Genomic DNA, 24,458 nt, shown 5'->3' on the forward strand with positions numbered 1-24,458 from the left:
GACACACAACAGGGAGAGTGGAGCTGCTGGGGGGGGCCGTGCCCGTCACTGTCGCCCCACCGGTGGGAGACCAGCGGGGCCAGGAGGAAGGGCCACCACTGGGGCAAGTGACGCATAAGCCCCAGCCTCACTGTCCCCACCTCGGGGAAACAGGGGAAGCCCGGGGGCCGCACGAGCGAGGATACTCCCTGCTGCCGTGGAGAGCTCTGTAACGTGCACGTGGGCCCAGGGAGCTCAAGATTCGGGGGTTCCTGAGTGGCCTGGAGAAGGCTGGCGGCAGGGGAGGAGCATCAGGGGTCACGGGCCCAGCTGTCTGGTCACAACGGACCCGTCCCCGGGCAGAAGTGGGTGGGCGGGTGCCTAATGGGTGGCCGCCATTCCAGACCCGCCCCTACACCACACCCAAGGCTGCCTTCCAATCGCCCGCGCTCAGTGGACGGCCACCCCCAGGCCCAGCATGCCCTGCTCCAGCCCCGTGCTCCCTCTGCCCTGGGCACCCCCAGCAGGGGCCGGCGAGCGGTACCTGGCAGGCAGGCGCACTCGTGGGCGGTGTCCCCCGTGGGGCGGCAGGTGCCCCCGTTCTGGCAGGGGGAAGGGCTACAGGGCACGTAGGGCAGCTCGCAGCGGGGGCCGGTGTGGCTGGCGCGGCAGGCGCAGCGGTAGGAGCCGACCTCATTGTGGCAGGTGCCACCGTGGTGGCAGAGCCCGGGGTTCTGGCTGCACTCGTTGACGTCCTGCCTGCAGGTGGGGCCGTGGAAGCCGGGTGGGCAGCCGCAGATGTACGAGGCCTCGAAGGGCAGGCACTGGCCACCGTTGGCGCAGGGGTTGGAGGCGCAGGGGTCGGCCTGCTGGCATGTCTTCCCTGGGGGGGCAGGAGCGAAGGGGGTCAGCCGGCCTCCCTGCTCCCCGCGCCGGGCCGCCCCAAGAGCCGGGGGCAGCCTCCAGGCACCACGGAGGAGGTGCCAGCCGGGGATGGACCCCACGGTGTCGGCTCCTGACACCTCAGGACCCCGACAGCTTAGGGGCTGAAGGCGCCCCTCCAGAGCCCGTGTTCTTAAACTCTGGTGCCCGCAGTGACACCACGGCTCCTGCAGGGGGGCCTGCACTCCTGGCAGGAGGGAGGTGGGAGTCTCCCCTTTGCTCACAGAGGCGGGCAGGGGTGGGGCCCTCCAGGGCTGGAGAGGGGCGTGGGGACCCTCCGGGGGGGTGCTCTGCGCCACTTCTGGATCACGGACCCCAACAGCCGAGCAAAGCCCTCCCCAGCCACACAGACGGGGCCGGCATCTGCTGTGTGGGCAGCTGCGGGAAGGCCGGGGCCTGCCCACCCCTCTCGAGCGCCACAGCCCCGTCCCCCGCCGGGGTCCTCACCTGACCAGCCCGGGGGGCAGAGGCACTTGTACTCGGTGAGAGTGAGCAGGTCACAGGTGCCGCCGTTGAGGCAGGGGCTGGCGAGGCAGGCGTGGTCGCGGGGCGTCAGGCACAGCGGCCCCGAGAAGCCCAGGCGGCAGCGGCAGGCGTAGTCCACCAGGCCGTCGCGCTCCACCGTGTGGCACGTCCCGCCGTTCTTGCAGGGGGCGCTGAGGCAGGGGTTGGGCGCCTGGCATCGCTGGCCCGCAAAGGCCCCGCTGCAGCTGCGGGAGACAGACCGGGGCGGTGAGTGCCCGCCCCCCAGCCAGCCACCCGCCACCAACCCCGGCGTCGGTGGGGCCCCACCCCAGGCAGCGGGCACGGCCGGGAGCGGCCCCTCGAGGAGTGAGGGGAAGTTCTGGGACCAGAGAGGGTGGTGGTTGCCCAATATCACTAGTGTGCCAAACGCCACTGAACTGTACGCTTTTAAGTGGTTAATTTTATATTAAGTGAATTTCACCTCCGTAAAGAAAAGCGATTATGTTAATTGGAGAAACTAGAGACCAGAGTGTTCGGTGGGCCCCGGCGTAGGTTTCAGAACTCACGGAGGCATCTGTCTGCACCCTGGCAAGCCACCGAGAAGGGCACCGACCACGCGGGCAGACACGGCCGTTCTCTGCCGAGGGGAACGGTGCTCTGTAAAATCTTTAGTTTCGGGGGCCTGCCTGCTTTTTCTCCTCTTTAGCTTTTCGGTAATGAATGTGCGGTATTTGGTTAGTAAAAGAGTTCACAGCTTTTTTTCTTTCAACATCGATAGGATAGCAAACGTGGGAAGGACTGCCAACACGACGTGGCCTGGCTTCCCATTTTCTTCGCGACGTGGAGTTCTTTGTCAGGGGTCTGATGCGCTGGGGACCGTGCTGGTCGGCACCCATCCCCACCCACACGTGGCACCCAGACACGGCTTTTCCGTTGTGCGGTCAAGGCTTCACGACAGATGTCCACACGACGTCAGCCAGGAGCAGAAACACCCGCTGCCCAGCTGGAGAAGCCGGGGTCCAGGAGGACCGCCGCTCTGGCAGGCCGGCACACTCACCCAGGTACTCACTGCCCAGGCTGCGACTGGAGCAGGTGAGCCAGGAGGGCGGCGACCTGCCTCCCCTGCCCCCAGGCCTGGTGCCACGCGTTCCCTGCAGGGAAGGGCTCAGCGCCTGCCATCCCCACCCCAGGGCCCCCCTTAGCCACCTGTCGCCTCGGCTTCTGGGGGCTGGGCCATAAACTGCCCCCGCGAGGTCACCTCGCGGCCTTGCACTCGAGGAAAAATCTCAGGAAAAGCTCTGGGACCAGCCAGGCATCACTCTTCCCAGCGGCAAAGTCTCTGAGGTGGAACGCTCCTGGCCTGGCCCCCAGCCTGCAGCAGCCTGAGAAGGCGGCCCCAACGCTGGGCCCACAGCTCTGGGCCCTGTGGGCGGGGCCTCCTCCTACCTGGCGGGGCAGCAGGGGGCGCTGCCAGGAGCCTGGGGTCCCCTGGATGAAGAGAGGGCCCTCCTGAGCCCGGACCATCCCACCTCCCAGAGCCCACCAGAACCCCTGCCCCCAACAAATGCCAGCCCCCCACCCCCTCCCCTCCTGCCTGCCCTGGGGGCTAAAATCAAAGCTGCACAGGGAAGAAGGGGAGGGGCGGCCCCTGGAGAGGCCCTTCGCCAGTGTTGGCGGTGGCAGTGTGGGGGGGCCGGGGTCTGCGTTTCTCAGCAGCTGGGCTGCCCCCCGGCCCCGTGGCCTGGGAGGCATCTATCTCCCTGAAGCCTTTTATCTGGGGCTGGGGCTTGGGTAGGGCAGGCGGGGAGGACGCAAAATGGCCACTCCGGCCCACCATCTGTTGCCAGAAGCCAAAAGTCCCAAACCAACTGGCTTAAAGAAAACCAGCTGCCCTCTGGGAGGGGTCCAGGGGAGGTAACTCAGGCCTGAGCCAGCCCGCTCAGGGAGTGGGGGCTGGCTGGCTCCTCGCGAGGGGCACAGACCCCAGCACGCGGCCCCCGTGCCGCTGGCGTCCTGGCACCTTGGCTCCTGCAAGGCCACACCCCGGAGCCTGGGGAAGGCGGTGTGACCCCCACTGTGCGTGGATCCAGTTACAGGCCGCCTGGTCCCGGCCCGAGTGGCACTGGGAGCCCAGAGCCCTGGGGGTGGGAGGGGGGAGACCCAAGAGGCAGCACCTCCGCCACCTCTCAATGCCCTCCATTGTCAGGCAGGAGCTGGCCGCGGCTCCCACTTGGAGAAAAGGCTCTTTTTTCTTCCCCAGCTACTGACGGAGCAGGCAGGCGGTGGGTGCTGGACAGAGGGTGCTTGGTCATCAAAGCGGGATGGGAGCCAGTCCTGTCCACGCCTCCCTCTCGCCTCTGGGCCCTGCCCCCATCCCGCCAGCTCCAAGGGGAGGGAAGCCCACCCGCATGGGCAAGATGAGGCGGGCCTGCCCCACGGCTTCGAGGGGAATCCACACAAGGCCGCCCGGCGCCGTCCTTCTTGTAGGCTAGGCCTCCACCGTTGGTCCCGGGGGTGGCGGGTGGGGGGCCTGCCGCCACTAGAGCAGCCCCCTGCTCAGCCGTGCTCCCAAGTGGACCAGAAGGGCCCACTCGGACGCACAACCCTAGACCCTCCAGCCATGGGGCGGTGTGCCCCTGAACCAACCCCCCTCCGTCCCATCCTGAATGGGAGCCTCACGTGGACGACTGTGGGAGAATCCGCCTGGACCGGGAGCGTCCCGGCCAAGGAGGCTGTATCACGCTGGGCCGGCAAGAGGGAAAACGCACCCAGTAAATCAGGCGTCGGCAGCGCGGACAAAGGGCGGCTGGGGAGCAGGTGTGCCTGTGGCTGGGTACGCGGGCAGCAGCTGCTGCCGGCCCGGGCGCGGCGGCCGCCAACCCCAGTGGGCGGGGCAGGAGCCAGGGAGGCCCCTCTGTGGGGGAAGGCGGCAGCTGAGGGGGTCCATTGTCCTCCCCACTCCCGCCCAGGCCTGGTGGACCCTGCCGTGAAGGCACGCTGCCCATCCGGGCCGGCTCCGGGGCTGGGCCTGGGCCTGGCCGCCGTCCACCAGCACCCCAGCCAGGGGATGGGCAGGGCCGGAGGGAGGGGCAGCCTCCGGGGGTGGGAGTGCCGAGGCAGGTGCTTCGTGGGGTGTGAGGTACGACCAGGGTCTGGCCAGGAGCCTCAGCTGGGAGGGAGGAAGCCCTGAGCCAGGCGGGCAGGGTCTGGGCCTGGGCGGGTGGGGGGCGGCGGAGCAGCTTTCAGCCAGTCCCGGAGGCCACTCCCCAGCGCCTCCCACCCCCGAGTTCTGTCCCTGCTCTGGCCAGCCTCCAGCCATGCCCCCTCTGTCCCCTGGACCTGTCTGCACCTCTCTCCTACCCTGGCAGTAGTGCTGGGCTTCCTGGGGAGGCACCCACGGCACCCGCCCTTCCCTAAGAAGGCGGAGGGCCCGTGAGGCTGCTCAGACATGGCCAGGGCCACCAGCACCCGTGAGCGAGCCCCTCACGGCCATTCTGTCCTCGACACCTGTCCTGGCAGGTCAGTGTAAGTGCCCGGCGGGGACGCGTGCCCGGGCTTGAAGAGGGAAGTCACACCCAGTACCTGCCACGCGATTCCAGGCCAGGGGCCGTCGGGGACCGTGTGGAGAACCCAAGATGGGAGGCACGAGCCTACTGAAGGCTGGATGAGAACCACCCCACCCACCACGCGGCCCAGCCCCTGGAATCCCGGGGCCCATGATGGCTCCCCGTTCCTTGCTCCCCTCCTGAGGGAGGTCACCCCAGCACCTGCTCCTCCACTGGCCTTCTCTCCCAGCCACACACGGCCTGGCCGCCTGGGCGGGGTGACCTGTCCTGGCCCACCCTGGCCAGCGGCAGGTGAGTGACAGGTGGGGCTGAAGGCCCCAGGAGAAGGGCCGCAGAGGGGCCGGCTCCCCCGCCCCCCAGAGGAGGAGCACCTAATGGCTGCGGCCCGCCCTGCCTGGAGCTTTGTTCCCACCTCAAAGTTTCCACCGTGCCGCTCGGCCCTCCCTGCCACACCCCCCCAGCGCTGCTCCATAGAAATGCAACCCCAGAAAGAAGCATCCGGAGGCAGATGTTGCCTCGACCTTTCACCCTTTCACCCGGGACTAATTCTAAATTGTGCTGTTTTCCTTTCTAAGTTAAGCAGGCCATCTGCTGCCCCCAGGGGACAGATGACAGCTCCCTCCTCCCCTCAGTTCCAAGGGGGAGGGACTCAGTACTGAGGAGGGATTTACTCAGTTCTGCCCTCAAGGAGTTTACGGTCCAGTGGGGCAGAGCCAGGGGTGAGCACGGGCCCTGCACCCTGGCCGGGAGCGGTGGAGTGGGGGTCCAGGGGATCCGTGATGTGCTGCTGCCCTCCTTCCTTCTGCAGGAGGGACAGAGGTGCCCCAGGGAGGGGCGTCCTGGGGGCTCCCCCAATGGATGGGTGAGACACAGTTCGGTCAAAGGGACTTTGGGGGGCGAGGGGGGCCTCCTCCCGCTCTGCCAGCCCCGGCTCTGCGGTGTGCCCCGCCTGCCTGGGCCTCGGTTTCCTGTGCGGGGAGGGGGTCGAGGGGACTGCGTGGGCTCATAGAAGGCCCCACGCAGAGGCAACCTGGCCACGTGGGCAGAGGAGACTCTCGCTCTAGCCAGCGCTGCTGGATTTGATCTGCACGCAATTCACCGATGTGTCCCTGGGAACATGTTTGCTGCACCAGGGGAGGTGTGCCTGTTTAAGGAAAGCCGTGAGGGACACAAGGGCTCCCCAGGCACAGAGGGCCCCGCCCCACCCCACGCTGCCTGGGGGCCAGGACGTGCAGGACGAGCTTGTAACCCCGGCCGGAGGCCACATCTGCAGGGCCCGGAGCCTGCACCCCAAAGGTGGGCAGGGGCCGCGCCACCCAACCCAGAAAGGGGCAGCTCTGCAGGTCCCTGGGCCCTGGCCGGCCCCCCCCGCCCCAGGCAGCCTGCGTCCCGAGCCCCAGGGGGAAGCAGCCCCCGGCTGACTGCAGCCGTCCTGTTCTCACCTGGCTCCACCTGGCCCCGGAGTAGCAGGGAAGGCAGACTCCCCCCACCTGCCCCTGGGACAGCCCCTCCACCAGCGTCCGTTCCAGCCCATCTTCCCGCCACCTCTGAAGTCCAAAGTCTCCTCTGGCCGCGGAGCGCAGCATGGTTACTCACAAGCAACAAAGCGGGTGGGTGGGGGGGTTACCCTTCCCAAACACCCGCCCCCAAGCTGGGGGCCACCAAGCCGCCTGCTCCCAGGGAGGCCGAGTCAGGGCCTGGGGTCCCGCCCCCAAGTTGGGGGTCCTACAGCCAAAGGCCCCTCCCACCGCAAAGCTTGGCCCAGCTCCGCCTGCAGCGGGTTCCGGTGAGAAAGCCCTTTCCCCACACCAGCACAGCCTCCTCTCACAGGCTTTCCGCCCAGGACCCTCCAACACACAGTGTCACCAGGGCCCCTGATGACGGGGGCCAGGGAGCATGGCTGGCTCACCTTGGTACCTGCGCTCCTCCCCAGAGGTGGTCCCTGGTGCTGAACAAAGAACACTGAGGCCCGCCGCCAGGCAGGCAGGCCCGCCCACCCCTGGGCAGCTTGGCCGGGCGGTTCTGAGACCCCTGTCCCAGCCCAGGCGACTGGGGCCACCTGCAGACTGAACAGGGAGACTGAGGCCAGGAGAGAGCAGGACAGGGGGCGCCAGACTCTGGGTCCCCAGCTCCTCCCCCAGAGGGGGCGGGGTCAAGGAGCCCAACTGTGTTCTTGGCCAAGGCGTGGGGGGGCGGTCCTGGGCTCCTCTGGGCAGAGGCCAGTCCAAGGCCCCCCAGATCCCAGTTGAGGGGTCACACCTTCCAGGAGGCACCAGCTGCTAATGGATGATGTGCTCACGGCAGGTGTGGGCGCGCGCTCGGTGACATCTGCTGGCCGCCCCCCACTGCGCCCACCCAGGGTCCTGGGGTCCTTCCTCACTGGGAACAGCCAGGACAGCTCAGCTCTGGGGAACAGAGCCCCCCAGGGAGACATGAGCGCCAGGGTGAGAGGGCGCCCGGTGCCTCCGACGGCCCCTTGTCCTCACCTCCCCAAAGCCCCCAGGACGAAGAGCCACGGCAGGCCAAGTCCCCAGGTTTCTTTCAAGCCTGCAGGATCCTTTGTCCAGATACCTGTCTGAGGGACAGGCTGGGTCCCAGCTGTGACGCTGCTGTGCCCGAGGGGCACCTGGAAGACGGCCCTCTGCACTCCCCTCATCTCTGCCACTTTCTGCTTCAGGGGGTACCCACCCACCCAGGGCATGGGTCAGGTGGGGGTGTGCCTGGGTCAGCCCGGAGCGTGGTCGGTCCTCCATGGGTCTGGAGGCTACAGTGTGGGACTGCTGCCCCCTTGCCCGACCTGCCGCCCCACTGCCCCAGGAAGTGACTGCAGGGGGCCGGCCAGCACCTGGCTGAGCTGTGGTCTCCCTCCAGCCTGTGCAGCCGCCGGGCTGGGGCAGCTCAGAGCCGCGTGGGGTGGGGGTCCCTGCCCTGGCTCCCAGGGCCTCAGGAAGGAGGAAAAGGGCAGTCAAGGCTGCAGAGGGACGGGGGACCCTGGAAAGGGACCAGCCAGGTCTGATGCAGACAGACCCCAACCCCGAACAACAGTGATCCTCAGCCCAGAATGGCAGCAGCGGGCAGAGGAGGCAACCTGGTCCCCGGCGGGGTGGGGGCGGGGTGGGATGTGGAGCCGCTCGGCCCCAGCAGCTGCTCCCAGCACTCTCCGCTCTTTGTCTTGAATCTTTCTCCCAAGTTGCATCTTTGGATGGTTTAAAATATGCTGGAAATAGGAAGTGCCGGAGCACGGGGAAACCCTTTGTGTGTGGGACGGAAGCCGTCCTCCCGGGAAGCCACCTTTCCCACTGCAGGGAAAACAATGCCCACCCGCGGCTCACGGCCCCCCGCGGCGCTCAGAGCTGCCCCACCCTTGACGTGGGAAGTGGCTTGCCCGTCTGAAGGGACGGAAGGGCCGGTGCAGAGGTCAAGCGGCTTCCCGGAGATGGCCTAGCTGCAGCGGGCAGAGGCAACCCAGACCCACCCATGGGGCAGGGACGGCCGCTGCTTGGCCAGCCCACCCCCATCCCCCGGACACTGCAACACTGCAAAAGGCACAGCCAACGGGGCCAGGGTGTCCTGGGAACGGGCTGTCCCGAGAGAGCCCCTGGGGGCTGTTGGGCGTGTGAGAAGAGCCTGCTGCCCCCCCCACGCCCCCACTCTGCTGGGGGAATTTACCAACCACCCCCAAAAGATGGAGCCTGAAGCTGGAGAAAGGCTGGAACGGGCGTCCTTCCCTGGGCTCACCCCAACGGCCCCCCGAGACCCACGTGGACGAGCCTGCTGACCCCTACCGCCAGGGGTCCCCACAGCTGCCGGGGCCTCTGCTCCCAAGCAGGACGGAGCCAGACCTGCATCCCCAGACGCTCGGACGCAGTGAAGGGATGGATGCGTGCGCAGCCTGGTGCCACGGGGCGGGCTTAATCCAAAACTCGATTAATGAAGTCCGCGACTGCAGACCGAGCTCCGCACCAAAGCCAGAAACCATTCTGCAACTCCCCGCCTCTGCTCTCAGGAGCAGATGCCATCCCGGGGGTTCGGGAAGAAGGAAGGGTGGCCCGGCGGCGCCCCTGTCCTCTCCCGCTGACCAGGGCAGACGCTGGGGGCAGCCCCGCTTGTGTCCAGAGTCTGGTCAAGAATGCAGGGGGAGGACACCAAGGACCCCGTGACATGGGTCCCAGAATGAAGAAACTGTGGACGCCCCTCCCCAACTCCCGGACCTACTTGGACTCTGCCAGCTGTATCTCGTCTTACTCTTGAAACGGTCCTGCAAGGACACACTGGGCCCATTTTACAGATGAGAAAACCAGGGCTCAGCCAGGTTATGCCCACGGCACCACCTGGATTTGAATGCAGCTCTTAACCTCTCCTGCCCCCAATGGTGGCCTGGCCGGCCACCAGGGCGCAGTCAGAGCACGGCCGTCCCCCTAGAGGCAGTTAAAGGGCCAGAAGGCGCTCCCTGGGTAGAGAAGGAATGTGTGGGTCCCCTGCACCCCAGCTGTCCCCCGCCCCCTGCCCCTAGCAGCCTGGATTTCTTGCCTGACCGTCGCCTGCTCTCCCCAGACCGGGAGGGCCGGAGCAGACAATGCATTCTTACAACCCCACAAATCAGCTGAAACTCAAAACCCCAGATTGGGGGGGTGGTGTCTGGGTGAGATGCCTGGGAATTGGGGAGCTCCCAGCCGGTGGGTGGGACTGCTCTGGGCCCCGGCTTCCCCGCACCCCTTCCGGGCAGCAGGAGGGTCCCACCAGTGCCGGACACCTGTCACCACCCTCACCCACAGTGCCTGCGTGGCCTTCCTTCCTGTCTTGTCTGGCTCTGGGGACGGAGGGAACGGAGGCCACAGCCAGCCATCCCCAGGCCAGGCCAAAGGAGAGCCGGCCCCTGACTAAGCCACAGCACAGGGCGCAGGCTTCCGGGGGATCCCAGGGCCCACCACCAGCGCCCCTCTCTCTGGACCCTTCTCCCAGCTCAGGCAGGCCACCTGCCCACTGCCACCCACCCCACCCAAGGCAGACCACCAGGCTCCCGTGCCCCCGCAGGACCTCGTGCCCCCCCAGGCTTGCACACGGGCCCATGGTACCTCTGGCCATCCACTTATAGCCCTTGCTCTCACCCCAGGCCCAGCACAGTCCCCAAGGCACCGGGGGGCACAGCAAACACCAGGAGACAGAATCCTGCCAGCTGCACCCAGGCCTGCGTGGGACAGGCCTGCACTGTCACACCCTGGGGCCACCCGGGCATCCTGGGCCAGTTGGTGTGGGTCTAGGGCCATCTGGGGGTCTCTTCCCTGTGGGGAAAGCAGTAGGTTCTTGGGTGGGGCATGACCTTCTGCCCTTGCGTGACCTCGCCCAAATCCTGAGCTCGGCTGGTCTCTGGGAGAGCTTTCTGGACGAGGCCTTGGAGTATTAGGAACAAGCTCCAGTGTGGAGTAAAGCTAAGCCGACACGTCCCATCGGGATCAATCCACGGGACCACCACGTGGGACCGATCTGTGATACTTCTCATAGGGGAGCTCAGAGAGGTGAGTGAGCAGCCCAAGGTCACACAGCCCAGCGCGGCCGGGCGGGAGCAGCGTGCTGGAACGGGGGAAGCCCAGCGCCGGGCAACCGGCTCAGACCAAGCCTCCCTGTGTCCTGCAAGCCGGGCCTTCCCGAAACCTGCATCTGCCCACCTGCCTCCACTTCCTGCTCCGTGCCCACGGCTCCAGCCCCCAACCAGGCGCGCACGCCACATACCTGCCGAGGGCCTATGCTGTGCCGGCCCCGGACCCTGGACCACCCGGGAGGACGCCACCATGGTCTGGGCCCCTGCCATGGTGGATGCCGGGACACACAGCCCTGCCCGGCCTCCCCCATCTGGCTCTCAACCAGACAGGCCTGGGGCCACCCTCATCCTGACCCCAGAGGAGGAAGTGAGGGGAGCCCCGCCCTGTGGGGCCGCCCCCTAGGAGCCGGTCCCAGCCTGGGGAGCGGGGTAATGAGACCCTCGGCTGACCCAGAAGGCCCAGAGGTAGTCACCTCCCCCAGCCCTCTGGACGGACGGGAGACGGAGGCCCCAAGGGGCGGAAGTGTGGCCAGGCCCCCGCCTGTCCCCGCCTTAGCCCGGCCTTTAGCTCAGCATCGCTCTTACTGAAAAGCTCTCAGGGAAAAACACACACACTCAAAACTCTGGCTTCTCCCCCAAACCTCTCATTTCCAGTAACTGTGCAGTTTCCGCTTATCAACAACCGAAACAGAGAGGAAATGGTGGGAGGCAGGTCCCCGTGCCCCAGGCCCTGCTGCTGGGGTGCTGACAGATCTTCCCAGAGGCTGCCGCCCACCTCCTCACACACGCGTCCCCCCGCGGGCCCTCGACGATCTGCCGGGGCGGCCAGGGTCCAGGGCAGCGCCGCAACCTCCCGGCAGCTTCTGGGGCCCAGCATCGGCTGGCCGATGCTGAAACGGGGCAGGGGGCCTCCCCGGGGCCCGGCAGAGGGGCCGCCGCTCGGCTGTGACGCATGCTGACCCACGATCGTGGGGTGAAGGAGGCGGGAGGCCGGGAGGGATCCCCGGAGAAGGGGACGGCCCTGGGCCCGAGCGGCACCTTGGCACCAGGCCCAGAGCCGGGGCTCTTCCCAGCCTCCAGCTGCCTGTCCCCCATCCAGCGTGTCTCAGACCCTCAGCCCCTCTCCTAGGCCCACCGCCCTCACACTAAGGCCCATGTGACGACGCGGGACCTGCCTGCACGAGGCCTCGGCTGGGCTGGGTGAGGCTGGCCTTTCGTGCCACCTGTGCGGCGAGAGTTTGTTCAGCAAATCACAGTGTCAACAGAGGGACAAGGGACCGTTTACCCAGCTGAGAAGAGCAACCAATTCAAGCCCTTCAGAGACACATGACTGACACCCAGCCTGGTGACAGACGGAGCAGGAGGGACAGGCGGGGACGAGGCTCCCACACTCACGGAGCCAGGCCAGACTGCGTGCGGCAGGGTCGCAACGCGGCCGTTTCTTTGGCGAAAATCCCGACAACAGAGCTGGCCCTGGGCCTGGCCTACTGCCGGTGAGAGCGGCTCCCACCCGGCGCCCACCTGTCTCCGGGCAGCCGTGGGGGTGGGGGTGAGCTCTGTGAGTGCAGGTTCTGGAGCAGCGTTTAGGCCTGGCACCTGCCCCACGAGGACTCCCAGATCGAGGCTGGCGGGGGCTGGGGGCCTGCCCGAGCCACTCGCAGGTTTGGGAACCACCGTGTAGGCGTTGGAGGTGAGGCCGCCCCCATCAAGGCCCGCTGGGAGCCAGGACCCCGGGCACTCCTTCCAGGAAACCGTGAGGGCCCCAGAGGGCTGCCGCCATCGCTCAGGCGGAGAGAGGCTCCAGGTCAGACCTCCAAAGACGGCCCCCAGCCCCAGCCCGGGAGAGCCCAGGGCGCCACAGTGCAGCACGTGGCAGGGGGCCCCGGGAGGCCTGAGCCGCAGGAGAGGCCGGACCCTCTGGAGGTGTCCACACCCCACCTGATGGGTGCCCACTCAAGGCAACAGCTTGGTGTCAGGAAGGGAGCGGGGAGCAGGCAATGCTTAACCTAATACACTCCAAAGTGTGGACGACAGGATGATGACCCCTGCCCCCAAGCCCTGGGGAGTGGACGGTGAGGTCGAGGGCCCCCTTTCCCAGAATGCTTCCATCGCAGGGGCAGAGGGTGCGGGTGGGGAGGAGACCCTCAGCAAGAAGGGACCACTCAGTGGTGAAACCCTGGGAAGGGGTTCTGTTCCCGTAGTTCCATGCGTCCCAGAGTTGCACAGAGAGCTACCCCCACCTGTGATGCGGGGACCAGCTCGACCCTCCCCACTGGGGCCGAGCAGGTATCCAGATGCTAACACCGTAGGCGGGCCACTTTCTCAAGGGCCCGCGGGCCCCTCTGGTGCCCTGTAGGAAACACGGAGCCTCCCTGAGCCCCGAGGGCCACTTGGAGGGGACCCATCTGTGGCTCAGAGCGAAGGGCCAGGCCCCTGGCCTTCTCTCCTCTCACACAAGGCTGAGTGCCTCCTGCCAGGGGTACACCCAGTAACTCTGAGCTGACCCTGAGGGTCCAGGAAAGGATGTGCTCCCACCCCAGGGAAAGGCCGGGAAGCGGGCAGATGACGTGGGCAGGGGCCGAGGGTCTCAGCCTTGCTCCCCAACACGTCCAAAGCCTTACCGCCCACCGCTGCCCCTAGCTGCTCCTCCTGCCTGCGGCTGCACTGCCTGCTGACCTGTCCCAGCCCCTCTGCCCGCTGCCTCCACGGTGGACTCACTCCAAGGTCGCGGCAGGCCTGGGGCACCCGGGCGAGGGGTGCCCACAGCACCGGCCTCGCACCGCAGGCGGTGAAGGCGTCTGCCCTGAAGTCTGGCTCTGAAACAACGAGCCCCCTTCTCCTGCACAGGCCGGGCCTGTGTCTGCCTTGCCCGCCCAGACCCAGCCCCGGCACCTAGTAAGTGCTCAATAAAAGTCCGCTTTCCCCTCGCATTCCTGATGCCGGGCAGGTGGGGCGCTGGCCCTGGAGCCCCGTGTGCCCCTCCTCTGGGCCCGTTGGCGCTCGGCCGGTGCCGGCCAAGGCCCAGGGGCAGGAGCCGAGGCCGCAAGCTGACGTGGAGCCCTGAGCAGGCTGGGACCGCGGGCACGCTGGGCCATCCTAACGAATACACCCAATATGTGCCAGGCCCCACTCGAGGGGGCTCCGTGGCTGCCAGGCGGACGGCCACACAGGCACAGAAATGAGCACCAACTCCTCCAGGAAGCCTTCCACACATCTACCACCCCCAACACCCACCTCCTCTGGACTTCTGTCCAAGACCGCATAAGGACTAGGAAGCTGGTGCCACCGCCAGCCAATCCCTGACAGTCTCAGGCAGGTCAAGTCCAGCGCCCAGAGGAGCGAGGCACAGACATGCGCACTGAGTGAAAGAAGCCGGGTAAGAGAGAGGAGAGGCATGATTCCACGCGTGTGAAACGTCCAGGACAGGGAACGCCAGAGACAGACAGTAGATGAGTGCTCGCCAGGGGCTGGCGGGGAGGAGAAAGGGGAGTGCCTGTTTAATGGGTATGGGATTTTGTTCCGGGTGATGAAAAAGCTCTGGAACTAGGTAGAGGCGACGGTTCCACAACCTTGTGAATGTACTAAATGCCACTGAATGTACACTTTAAACGGCTAAAATCATAAAACTTAGGATATGTGCAAACTGACCACCAAAAAGCAAATATCGATCCCCCCCCAGTCTAGTCGTCAGCTTCCTGGGTTCTCAACGAGCAGAGTCGGGGAGGGTGGCAAGGCCTCGAGAAAGGAGATGCCAGGGGAGAAGCCAACAGAAGCCACTCTGGCAAAGGGCCTTCCTCTGCCTGCCAGCCCCTCCTCTGCAGTACCTGTCAATCACTGCTCCCTCTCTAGTGGGTGTGTCCCCAGCCCAGCGGGCCAGGCGGTTAAGGACACCAGAGCCCAGAGCTGGCCCCAGACCGGCAGAAGCTGCCCTGCTGCACAGCCAGGTCTGACTCCTGGGCACCTCTCCACTCCACCTCTCCACCTCTCTCCCACCACGCTGCTGCCCACTGCCACCATCCGGGCATCTACAGGCCCATCCCAGGGTCCTGCTGGGATGCAGTTGGAAGGGAGCTCCAGGGGCCACCTAACCCCACACCCTCACATACAGAGGAGGAACCTGGGGCCCAGAAAGGAGACACGAGTCTCAGGGGGCACAGCAAACCAGAGCCAGCTGGCTCTGTATCTGCTAGATTGCCTGCGGCGGGGCATGAGGTGGGGCCCACCAGAGACAGCCCCGCTGGGAGCTTCAGGACCGTCAAACACATCCTGACCCACAGTCGTGATGCCCCGAAGCCAGCCACTCATTAAAGCCTCTGGAAAGAGTCTGAAAAGTTCTGGATATGCCCATACATGAAGGCAAAAGCTGATGCAAGCTGGCCTCAGATCCCCACCCCCTTTCCCAGCCTCTTCATCTCTCAGCCTCAGTTTTCCCCACCTGAGGAAACTGGGGGTTTAGAAAAAAGCAGAGCTGGCCACCACCCCAAGGGGGTATGAGCCTGGTGAAGAAAAGTCTGCCAGGGGTTTTATGAGGCCGGATAAAAGCAGCTGTCTGTGTGTGGAGGCATTATCGTTACATTATTGAGGAAAGCAATCAGGATACTCAATCAACTCTGCAAAGCCACAACTTTCACTATTTATAGACAAGACACGAAGCAGGAAAGGTGCCCTCCCCACCCCAGGAGGGCGCAACCCCTCAGCCCAGCCCGGCACTGCCCAGTGGGCCCCACCTGCCAGCAACAGCCATGGCCACCCCTCAGAGTCACAGTCAATGAGGAACAGAGACAGTCCCAGCTCTCATGGGACCTTCAGACTGCCACCCAGCACTCGGGGAGGGGAGCCGTGACGCCCTCTGGACCTGCCCCCCACCCCTCCACTCCGGCTTCCTGGGGTCCCAGCACCCAGCCCACGCCCCCCGCCACCCAGACCCCGCTCAGCTGTCCTGATGAAGAGCTTCTCCTCCATCAGCTGTTTGCCCTGCCCCACTCTCTTCCAGCTAAGGGCACAGTTTTCTTTTTTTCTCTTTGTTAAAACACGTCACTATTATTTTCTCAATGGAAAAAACGTTGGCTGCTGTACAGAGGCAGGGCCAGGCCCCAGAAGGCACCTTCCTGCAGAGATCGCGTGTTCCTTGATGTCCCTCTGCAGTCAGAGGCAGGAGGTGAAGCTTTCTAGCTGACGCTGTGCGTTTACCGTGTGTTTTTCTAACCCTACGTCCTTGGAGCCCGGGCGCTGCATAAACAGAGGAAGTCCTGTACAGACCTTGTCCGCTCTCAGCCTAGGAGTGAGGATGAGAATTAACCTGTTCCTCCCCCCCCCCCACCCCACGCCTCGCCCAAGGCTCGCAGGTGACTCACTGGAAACAGACAGACCAGGTGACAGAGACGCAAAACGTTCCATCATCCCTCTGCAGCCGAGTCACTTCCACCCGACCCTCTGAACCGCCTCTTTTAAGGAAGTTGTCGTCCCCGCCCTGCTTCCTCACAGAATGGCCAGCGAGGGCCCGGGGCAGCGCAGGCAGGATGCGGCAGTGGTTAGGAACACACGCGCTCTGGAGAAAGAGTTAGGGCTGGGCTCTACTCTGCGCTGTGAGATGCTGGGGCCAAGTGCCAACTTCTCTGTGCTCCGTTACATGCCTGATTCCCGTGGTTACGGGGTTGCTCCGAGCCCCACCCACCGTGCTCACCTCCACCTGACACGTCACGTGTTCATGCTGCCTCTCCTGCCCCCACAGCGGAAAGTGGACTCCATGAGGGCAGGGACTGTGTCTGCCCTGAGCCCACGGTGCCCAAGTCCAGAGCAGAGCCCAGCACACGACAGGCGCGCAGAACCGCAGAAGCAAACAAGGAAGGCACCGATGGGAGCCATCGTGGGCGATGAAGTCCTCCAAATTGGCCAGCCCCTCCCAGGCAGCACGCCGGCTGGGACCCAGCAGGCTGCACCTTTCGGGTTCTCTGAATTAACTCATTAGCCAACGAAACACTCTCAAATGAGGATCCTGAAACCAGCGGCATCAAGTCAAAAGGAGAAGACAGGGAGGAAATGGGCCCTTGCCCTGTGCCTGCTGCGCGCCCCTCTTACGCAACCTTACACATCACCGAGAGATCAACCGTGGGTCAGCCCCGAAGGACAGACTGGGGGAGGGAGGGGTCTGGATTCAGGTGACCCGATGACCTGAGGTCACGAAGCCACTGGGTGGCAGAGCCAGGCCTCAAATACAGGATCGTCCAAAGCTGAGGGCCACCACACGCTGGCTGGCCGGACTTCCCTCCCAGGTACTCTGGGTGCGACGACGGTGCACCCCACTTCTGCGATCACCTGGAAGACGTCCTGGTAAAATTCTGACTTTCTCGCAGGCAGGGGGAGCGTCTGAGCCATCCTGGGGCCTCAGCTCCCAGTCCAGCACCGGGCAGCACCCCCCCACCAACAAGCCTTTCAGACGGAAAACACACGCTCACTCCACAGATGGCAGCCCCCAGAGGCCTTCCCACACCGCCACCCCAATCAAAAGGAAAGAGGGGGCGCCCACTTCGGTATCTCCTCAGCACTGATGGGGCGGAACGGAGGCTGGAGACACGCAGAGGGTCGCGAAGACCCGCCTTAGCCTGCCCCCCCGGGCCACCACACGCAGCCACTGTCCAGAGACAGCGCTCCGCCCCTGGGGACACGCAGCCTTCCCGCCGCGGCCACTGGCCAGCCGGGCACTGGCTCTCCGTGACTTCCCGGGGGGGCCTTCGCACCAACACGAACCTCTTTTTCCCAGCCTGAGCCCTGTAGACACCTGACTGGCAGCTTCTGGGGAAGGCTCCTTCTCTTTCGGGTGGAAACAGATGAGTCACCTGCTATTAACGCGCCTGGCACAACGACACCACCGTTTCCCACGCCCTGGCCATGCGGGAGCCAGCACATCGACAAGAAAGTCAAGGAACTTTCTGAGGGTCCTGGTTGGATGCTGCCGAGCTGGGACGCACAGCCAGGTCAGCAGGGCTCCGGAAGCCCGCACCCTGACACCTCTGAGGCAAGAAAGTGGCTCCCCGTCAGCTGGGAGAGCAGGGCCTCCCCCACGAGCAGACCGCCCGGGGCCTCCGCGCAACGGTGGGTGATGGGCGAGAGCGGGCAGGCACAGGCCCCGGGGTGGCCGCAGCGCCCCCCGAACTGCCCGGTGAGCCTGGACCCCTGCCTCTCCAGAGCCGGGACCGGCCTGCTGGTCGCGGCTCTGATACCCTTGCCTCCCACCCGGGGTGCCCAGTGGTGCGGCCTCTGAGGACGGCGCTTCCGTTCATCTTCCAAGTGGCTCTGTGGGGTGTGCACAATGGGGTCTCTGTGTGCCGAGCCCGGCCGGGTGCCAGGCCAGACAGGCGGGCTTCCCGCCAAGGCGGGGGCGGGGTGCCGGGCCCAAGGGAGGAGAAAGGCCGGCACCACAGCCCTGATCCCTGGCCGTCTTGGGGGGCAGGACTCCCAAAGTGCCCAGGCTTGGAGAGCGGGAGAGCACGCCCCCGTCCCCCTGAAGTGCCTCACTCTGAGGCCAGCGAGTACGCTGCAGCAGCCTGTACCCCAAGGCACCCCCTTCCCCGCCCAGGCAACACTCGGCTGGAGCTTTGGCCCCGGGAGGCCCCGGGCTGTCCCGGCTCCCCGTTCACACAAGTAGAGACTGCTCCCACTTTCCCCAGCACAGCACTCCCCCCCACCCTCCCAAAGCCCTCTGCAGAAACGCGGAGGCTGCCCCCCGCCCCTACACGTAGACACACACACACCCCAGTGAGCTGAGCGGCCAAGCTGTAGCAGGAGCTCGAGGGGCGGCAGGGAAGGAGTCTGCATTCTGGGAAGCCACGCATAATTAATCACCCAGCATTAATCCACCTCCCCAACAATAGCCACTGCACTTCCACTGAATCCCAGCTGTCGGTCTCTGAATGAAAGGAAACAAGATTTAGGGCATCAAGCGTCGGTGAGGCTTCTGCAGGAGAAAAAGGCCCCCAAAAAGCAAAAAAAAAAAAAAAGTAGTGCGCATTCATTAGTGTCTGACAAAGACACAATGCGCTTTGTCCATTAAACTGCTCACAGACCTGCTTAATTGGCTTCAGTCTGGGGAGGGTGGGAGGCAGTGGAAGGAGGGGGCTGCTTGCCCACTGGCTGGGCAGGCAGTGAGCCCGGGCTGGGGGTTGTCAAGGGAATGGGTCCTCAGCAGTTGGAATGAGGGCGCGCCAACTCGGCAGCCACTTGGGCAGCCTGGGGAGGGGGGCGTTTCTCCAGCCACCAAGCACCTCCTCATTATTCCCATCAGGGACGAACTCAAGTTGAAGGGCGTCAGCCACAGCAGAAAAACTTCCCTCAGGCTGACTGGTAACTCAGAGGCAGGCGGCCAGACAGTAGATTCTAACCAGATTACCCGACCACAGACCTCAGTTCACAGCTGAGGACCCAAGGCTGGGAAGGTGAAGGGCCAGCCGGTTAGGAGGCCAGAGCTGCAGATGCCAGGACAGAAACCAAGTTTCTAGCAGGCACTCCCAGCCCCACACCCAACGGAGGTGGGCACAGCCAACAAGACGAGTTCCAACTTCCCTTCCCCAACCTCACCTGAGGCCAGAGAGAAGTAGGCGGGGAGGGCAGAGGGCTGGGAAGGGTGGGTTTGGCTTTGAAATAGTCAGTTTCTTGCTGTGAGGCATCACCTGCCCAGGAGGCGCTCACCTGCCCCGAAGAGGTACTCCCTGGTTGGCAGGGCGGTGAGGGCCGGGCGTCTCTACAGATGCTCCAGGGCCTCCCTGGCAGGTCAAATTGTTTCTCAGGGACTTCGGAAAGAAATGGGGTACCAGCGATTCCCACCTAGCTCCCCGGGAGCCTGAGGTGGCCCACAAAGGAGCGCTCCAACCTCCATGGGCCAGGCCAGCTCCACACGCAGCATAATTGCTGGTGATTAAGTAATTGCCAGACTTTGTCCAATAAAACTAGCACGTGACCGCGCCCAGCCTTCTGGGCCATCTCCAGAAGACAATGGCCTAGTGTTCTGTCCCTGCTGGCCCGCTGCAGAAGGCAGGGGCTCTGCTCCCGACAAAGCAACAGGTCCCTGCAGGGGCGCATACTCACACACAGGCCTCAGTGCCGTTGGGGAACACTTCACACTTCCCGCCATTCAAGCAGGTCTCGCTGGGCTGGGAACATCGCAGGCCTGGGGAGAGGCAAAGGGAGACGTCAGCCTGGCCAGCACCCCAAGGGGCACTGCCCACCCCTCACCTCCTGTCATGGGGTTGCTGGGGGCCGGGGGCCCCAGGAAGCTTGGCATGAACCCCAAGGGGATTCAACATTCCGCCCAGAGTTCTGGGGTCAGCAATGGAGGGAGGGGGTGTGGTGGGTGGCGGGTGCTAGGTCACGCTCAAAGTGGAGGCGGGGTGGCCTGAGACGCCTCGGGGACAGCAGTGGAGGAAAGCTGGGATGACCCCGGGCCACGCTCCCAAAGTTCTCACTCCCCGCCCCGTCTTCACTGCGGACCCTGGCTGGGCTGGGGCCCCTATCCAACCACCAGAATTGTCTTGCTGTTCAAACAAGTTCTTCGAGGGGGCGGCGCTGAGTGGGGGGTGGGCAGCCCTGGCCACACTCAGCTCCTCCGCTCGTGGGAAAATGCGACAGCTGCAAGGCCCGCTGCCCCTCCCGCCAACAAAGCGCCGACCGGAGGAATCAGAGCGGCCCATTGTCGCGCCAGGGCCGCCTCCTGGGGCACCGGGACTGCACCCCAGGGACCGGGCCGCGCCTCCACGCCCCCACCGACACCCAATACCAGCTCCCCAGGGCGGGCATCTTCAGTGGCAGCCCCCCCCCACACACACACACCCAGGGGAGGGGGATGAAGACACTTCATTTGGAAGGAATTCGACCCCATTCCCTGGAAGGGGTCAACTAATCAAGCCCCTCCCTCTCCCTCTTACCAGGGCTATGTAAATTAAGCCCCCCATGGGGGCCGGGGCGGGGTGTGACACGGAACCCTATCTTCAGGAACCTAGGAGCTAATACTCCCTCCAACTTTTAGGAGAAGAGAAAAATTAATCACCATCCGATTCCTCGGAGATCCTCTTGATGTGAAGAGGAGAGAGGAATGTCCGACACCCCCCCCGCCGCCCCCCGCAAGGTTTCCAAACTTGAACTCCACAAAGTGAAAGTCCCACAAGTAGCAGCTGTCTTCCGCACACACACACCCACCCCCCAAATTGTGAGCCGGGATGGGGGCAGCGACCCGGCGTGGGGAGGGGACACCGCGGGCGGGGCGGCCAGGAGCCCGGGGACGCCTGGGTCCGCGTCCCTCGCCCCGGCCCTGCGCAAACTCTCTTACTCGGGAAGGAGGCCGGGCCCGCCAGGCCCGCCCAACTCCCCTCTGCCCACCACGCCCGGCGGCCGGATCCGGCAGTGCGGCTCCGTAAAGACCAGCGCGGCGCCCCGGACCCCACGCTCCACGCTCCACGCCCCAACATCCGCCCCCAGCGCGGGCAAGAGGCGAAGAAAAAAGATAAATGGCCCCAAAGCAACAGGAAACCAAAACCGACTCGATTCAAATCGAAAAGTAGTAGGCAGCTCGTCCGTCCGCCCCGGCGGCGAGCCCCACGCGCGGCTGGCGAAGGGCGAGCCCAGGACAGGGTCTCCCGGGCCCCCAGAGGCCCACGCCCGGCTTCAAACCCGACTTCAAACCCGGCCCCAAACTCGGTTCCAGGCGCGAGCCGCCTGAGTCCGCCCCGATGGGGCAGGCGGAGCGGGGGAGGGTCAGTCCTTCTTCCCGAGCCCGGGACTCCGGCCCCTACCCTGTCCCAGGTCGCCCGGTCCCCCTCCACACCCTGGCCGCCCGCTCCCAGGCACCCGGGGCGCGCACCTAGGGCGCCGCCAAAAGTTTCCGAAGGCGCGGAAAGTTGCGGGCTCGCGGCGGGCGGTCGCCTACCTCGTGCGGCGAGCGCGGGCAGCAGCGCCAGGCAGAGCAGGGGCGCCAGGAGACGCGGCATGCCTGCCCGCCGGCTGCCCGCCGCGTCCGGTGGCGGCCTCCTGCGCCCGGCCGGCGGGGCTCGGGCGCACACGCGCGCGCCGGACTGTCCCACGGGCGGTGGCGGCCCGCTACTGCCCTCTCCTTCCTGGCTGGAGGGCGACGCTGCGCTCTCGCGACCTCGCCGGCCCGTCTCCGCGCCCACGATCGTTCCTCCGCTGCGCCCGCGCCCCGCGCCCCGCACCCCTGCGCTCCCTCCCACGGCCGAGGCACTAGTGAGGCGCTGGGCCGCCGTGCGCTCCGCCCCCGCCCCGCCGGCCCCGCCCCCGGGTCCCGCCCCCGCCGATCCCTCCGCAGCCGTCGCCCCCTCGCTGGCCGCGCCCCTCCGCGCGCCTGGACCAGCCCTGCGCCTCCTTGGTGTGGGGCGCGCGTCCCGAACCCGGGTCCTCCGGGGATGGGGGCCGCGGCGGTGCGGAGCGGGGTCGGGGCCCGGCCCTAGGGACTACTTCTCGTTCGAAAGTTTTCGGAAGCCAAAAGTTTGGTCCGTGACTGCGGAAGGATCCGGCTCTGTCCTCAGCCGCGCTTGGCGACAATTGACAACGATTTGCATCTCAATAGCGGAGGAGGCGCGGGGCGAGTGGGGAAAGGGGAACCTGCGGGAGGCCGTGTCCCGCGAGGAGCTGGGCCCCGGCAGGTGGGGAGGAGCTGCCGAAGCCCCGTTTGGGGGACCCTGGGAGGCGGGCTCTGGGCGAAGTCGCGCCCTGGGCGAAGTCGCGCCCTCGGCAGTTCTGGGTGCACCCCTGGCCCGGGGCTCCAATCTCAGGAGCCCGTGGTCGCAACTTTAAGCCTCTGAGAGATCGAGCCCAGGCACCCGTGGCTGTGAAGTTCGGGGCACTTGACCCTGAGGGATGGTGGCACCAGGGCCGCAGCCTCTGCAAAGGGGGCTCTGGGTGCCCCAAGGAAGCATCCTGGGGCCAATGCCTGGCCAGGCGGACTGCGCACCAGCTCCCCCGGGGGGGACCCGCCTCTAGACGCCCCTTGGTCACTGTTCTACCCCTTCTCGGGCGCCTCCAGCCTAAGGAGCCCGGCAAAGCACCCGTGGGCCGAGCAGACCTAGTGTTAGCACTCACGCAGCCCTGGGCCCCTCCCACGTGCTCCTGCCGGATGATTTATTTCTCCACCACGATGCCAGATTTGGACATCCTGTGCCAGCCCGGGTTAAGTGCTGGGCGTCCAAAATGCCTGCCATAGACTCTACTAAACCAAAGTTTACAGCCTCGCACTGGGTACAGACTCGGCCCTGCGTTGGGGGTGGGGGTTTCCTGGAGTAGGTGATACCAGAGGGGAGCCTTAAAGGCTGAGAGGGACCTAGCAGGGTAAAGGGTCCGGGGCAGGAGAACCCTCAGGAATGCAGAAATCCCAGAGGCTGTCTGAGAAGCAGCCCTTGCCAGGGAGGCCCAGAGAGGTGGGCAGAGTGGGGTTGCCTGGTGGTGGGCACATCGCACACCTGACCCCAGCCCGCCCTTCTTGGCACACCTGTTGCGGGGCACTGGTGGCAGCTGGGCTGCTGCTGGGAGCACAGGAGGGACAGCTGCCGCTGGAGCCACCCCGGCCTGCAGCCTCCCAGAAGCTGGCGGCGCTTCTCAGAGCCCGGGGTAACTTCTCTTGGGGTCGGTGCCCAGGAGAGAAGGCGTCTGGAGACAGCAGAGATGTTTACAGAACGGCAGCCTGGAGGAGCAGATTTTCCGTAGAAGGAAGAGGGGGGTTGCGAAGTTCCTCCCATGCCTCCCTCCAGCTCACAGTCTCAGGGCTGTGCACACCACAGGCCCCTCGTCTCCCGGGGATGGACTGAGGACCTCAGGCCAGGCGCTCCTCCGGGGCCGTTGCCTGTGTGCCCTCCATCAGAGCTAGCATCTCTGCCAATAGGCCCCAGGCCGAAAGTGAAGGCCCACCCAGCCCTGGCTTGGGGGCAAGTTCTCACCCTTCTGTCAAGGGACAGCCCTGGCGGAGGGCGCTCGGGGGAAGGGAGTCTTACCTGGGAGGGCGCTCGGGGGGAAGGGAGTCTTACCTGGGTCTGCCCGGCTGTGCCCAGTACCCAGGAGCTGGGCGCTCTCTTTAGCCCGTGGTACAGACAGCGCAGCTAGGCCTCCCAAGCTTCTAAGCCCTGTGCCACCTGCTTCCTTAGATATCTCATGGGCAGCTGGGGCCCCCGAGGAGACCCTGGGAAAGCCAGAAGTGCCTGGGGCTGGGGAGGGGCTTGTGTGAGGCCAAGGACAGGGCCTGGGCTGGGCCTCCCTCCCCTCCAGGCCCTGGCAAGTGGGCACGGAGCTTTTTTGTTCACAAATTAGGCCGGGGATTTCTGGCCTCCCCTTCTCCTCTCTTTATCAAGTTTCCCAGGCCAGGGGGTTTGAGGGAGGAGAGGACTGGGGGTCCCCATGGCCTAGATCCTGGAGACCTTCCCTTACAGGATGGGCAGCCTAGGGGCAGCCCTGGTTGGGGGATGTTGGGGAAGATAAGGAGAAACAGGGAGGGGAGGGAAATTTGGGGTGCTGGCCGCTTCCAAAGCCCAATGGGAGGGTGGGGCCTGGGATGGCCAGAAGTTGAATCAGGGTACAGCAATGGGACACCACTTTGGGCTTCCTGCCTGGCTTACGTTGGGCGCTGGGGCCAGGTTCGCAGGGAAGTCCCCTGCACAGGCCGCTGAATGAAGAGCCCCCAAGCTGTCTGAAGAACCTGGGACCAGGGAGGGTGAGGCCGCAGGCCCGGCTCCCAGAGGTGAGTGTCCAGCGGCCACTTTCTTCTCCAGGGTCCAGCTTGCCGGGCCCCGAGGGGGAGAAGGCCCTCACGCTCCACACCCCAGGCTGAGCTGGGTCAGTTCCCCTGTCTCTTGCCTCCAGAGATACAGGGATGCCATCGTCAGGATGGGCTGAGCTGACGTTGGCCCATTCCTGCCCCGCAAAGAAAACCCACCCGAGCCCCCTCCTGCAGGGGGTCCAGCATGACTTGGCCTGCT

The 24,458-nt window shown here is 65.5% G+C and overlaps 1 protein-coding gene across 3 annotated transcripts in view; it reads right to left on the reverse strand.

Moving 5' to 3' along the window:
• NOTCH1 (notch receptor 1) overlaps positions 1-21,706 on the reverse strand; it is a 46,858-nt gene extending 25,152 nt beyond the window's left edge. For 2 of the 3 annotated variants that reach the window (XM_082401826.1, XM_082401824.1), the window contains exons 1-4: positions 21,341-21,706; positions 19,573-19,654; positions 1,369-1,631; positions 524-862 (exon numbers count right to left, since the gene is read on the reverse strand). In XM_082401826.1, coding sequence (XP_082257952.1) covers positions 524-862; positions 1,369-1,631; positions 19,573-19,654; positions 21,341-21,467 — 811 coding nt within the window. In that variant the 5' untranslated portion in view covers positions 21,468-21,706. The remainder of the gene's footprint in view (positions 1-523; positions 863-1,368; positions 1,632-19,572; positions 19,655-21,340) is intronic. The other variant, XM_082401825.1, reaches the window with a different exon arrangement.
• Positions 21,707-24,458: the final 2,752 nt, after the last annotated feature.

The sequence above is a fragment of the Balaenoptera borealis genome (genome assembly GCF_965194805.1).
Source record: "Balaenoptera borealis genome assembly, chromosome: 8".
In the NCBI taxonomy this organism is placed as follows: Eukaryota; Metazoa; Chordata; class Mammalia; order Artiodactyla; family Balaenopteridae; genus Balaenoptera; species Balaenoptera borealis.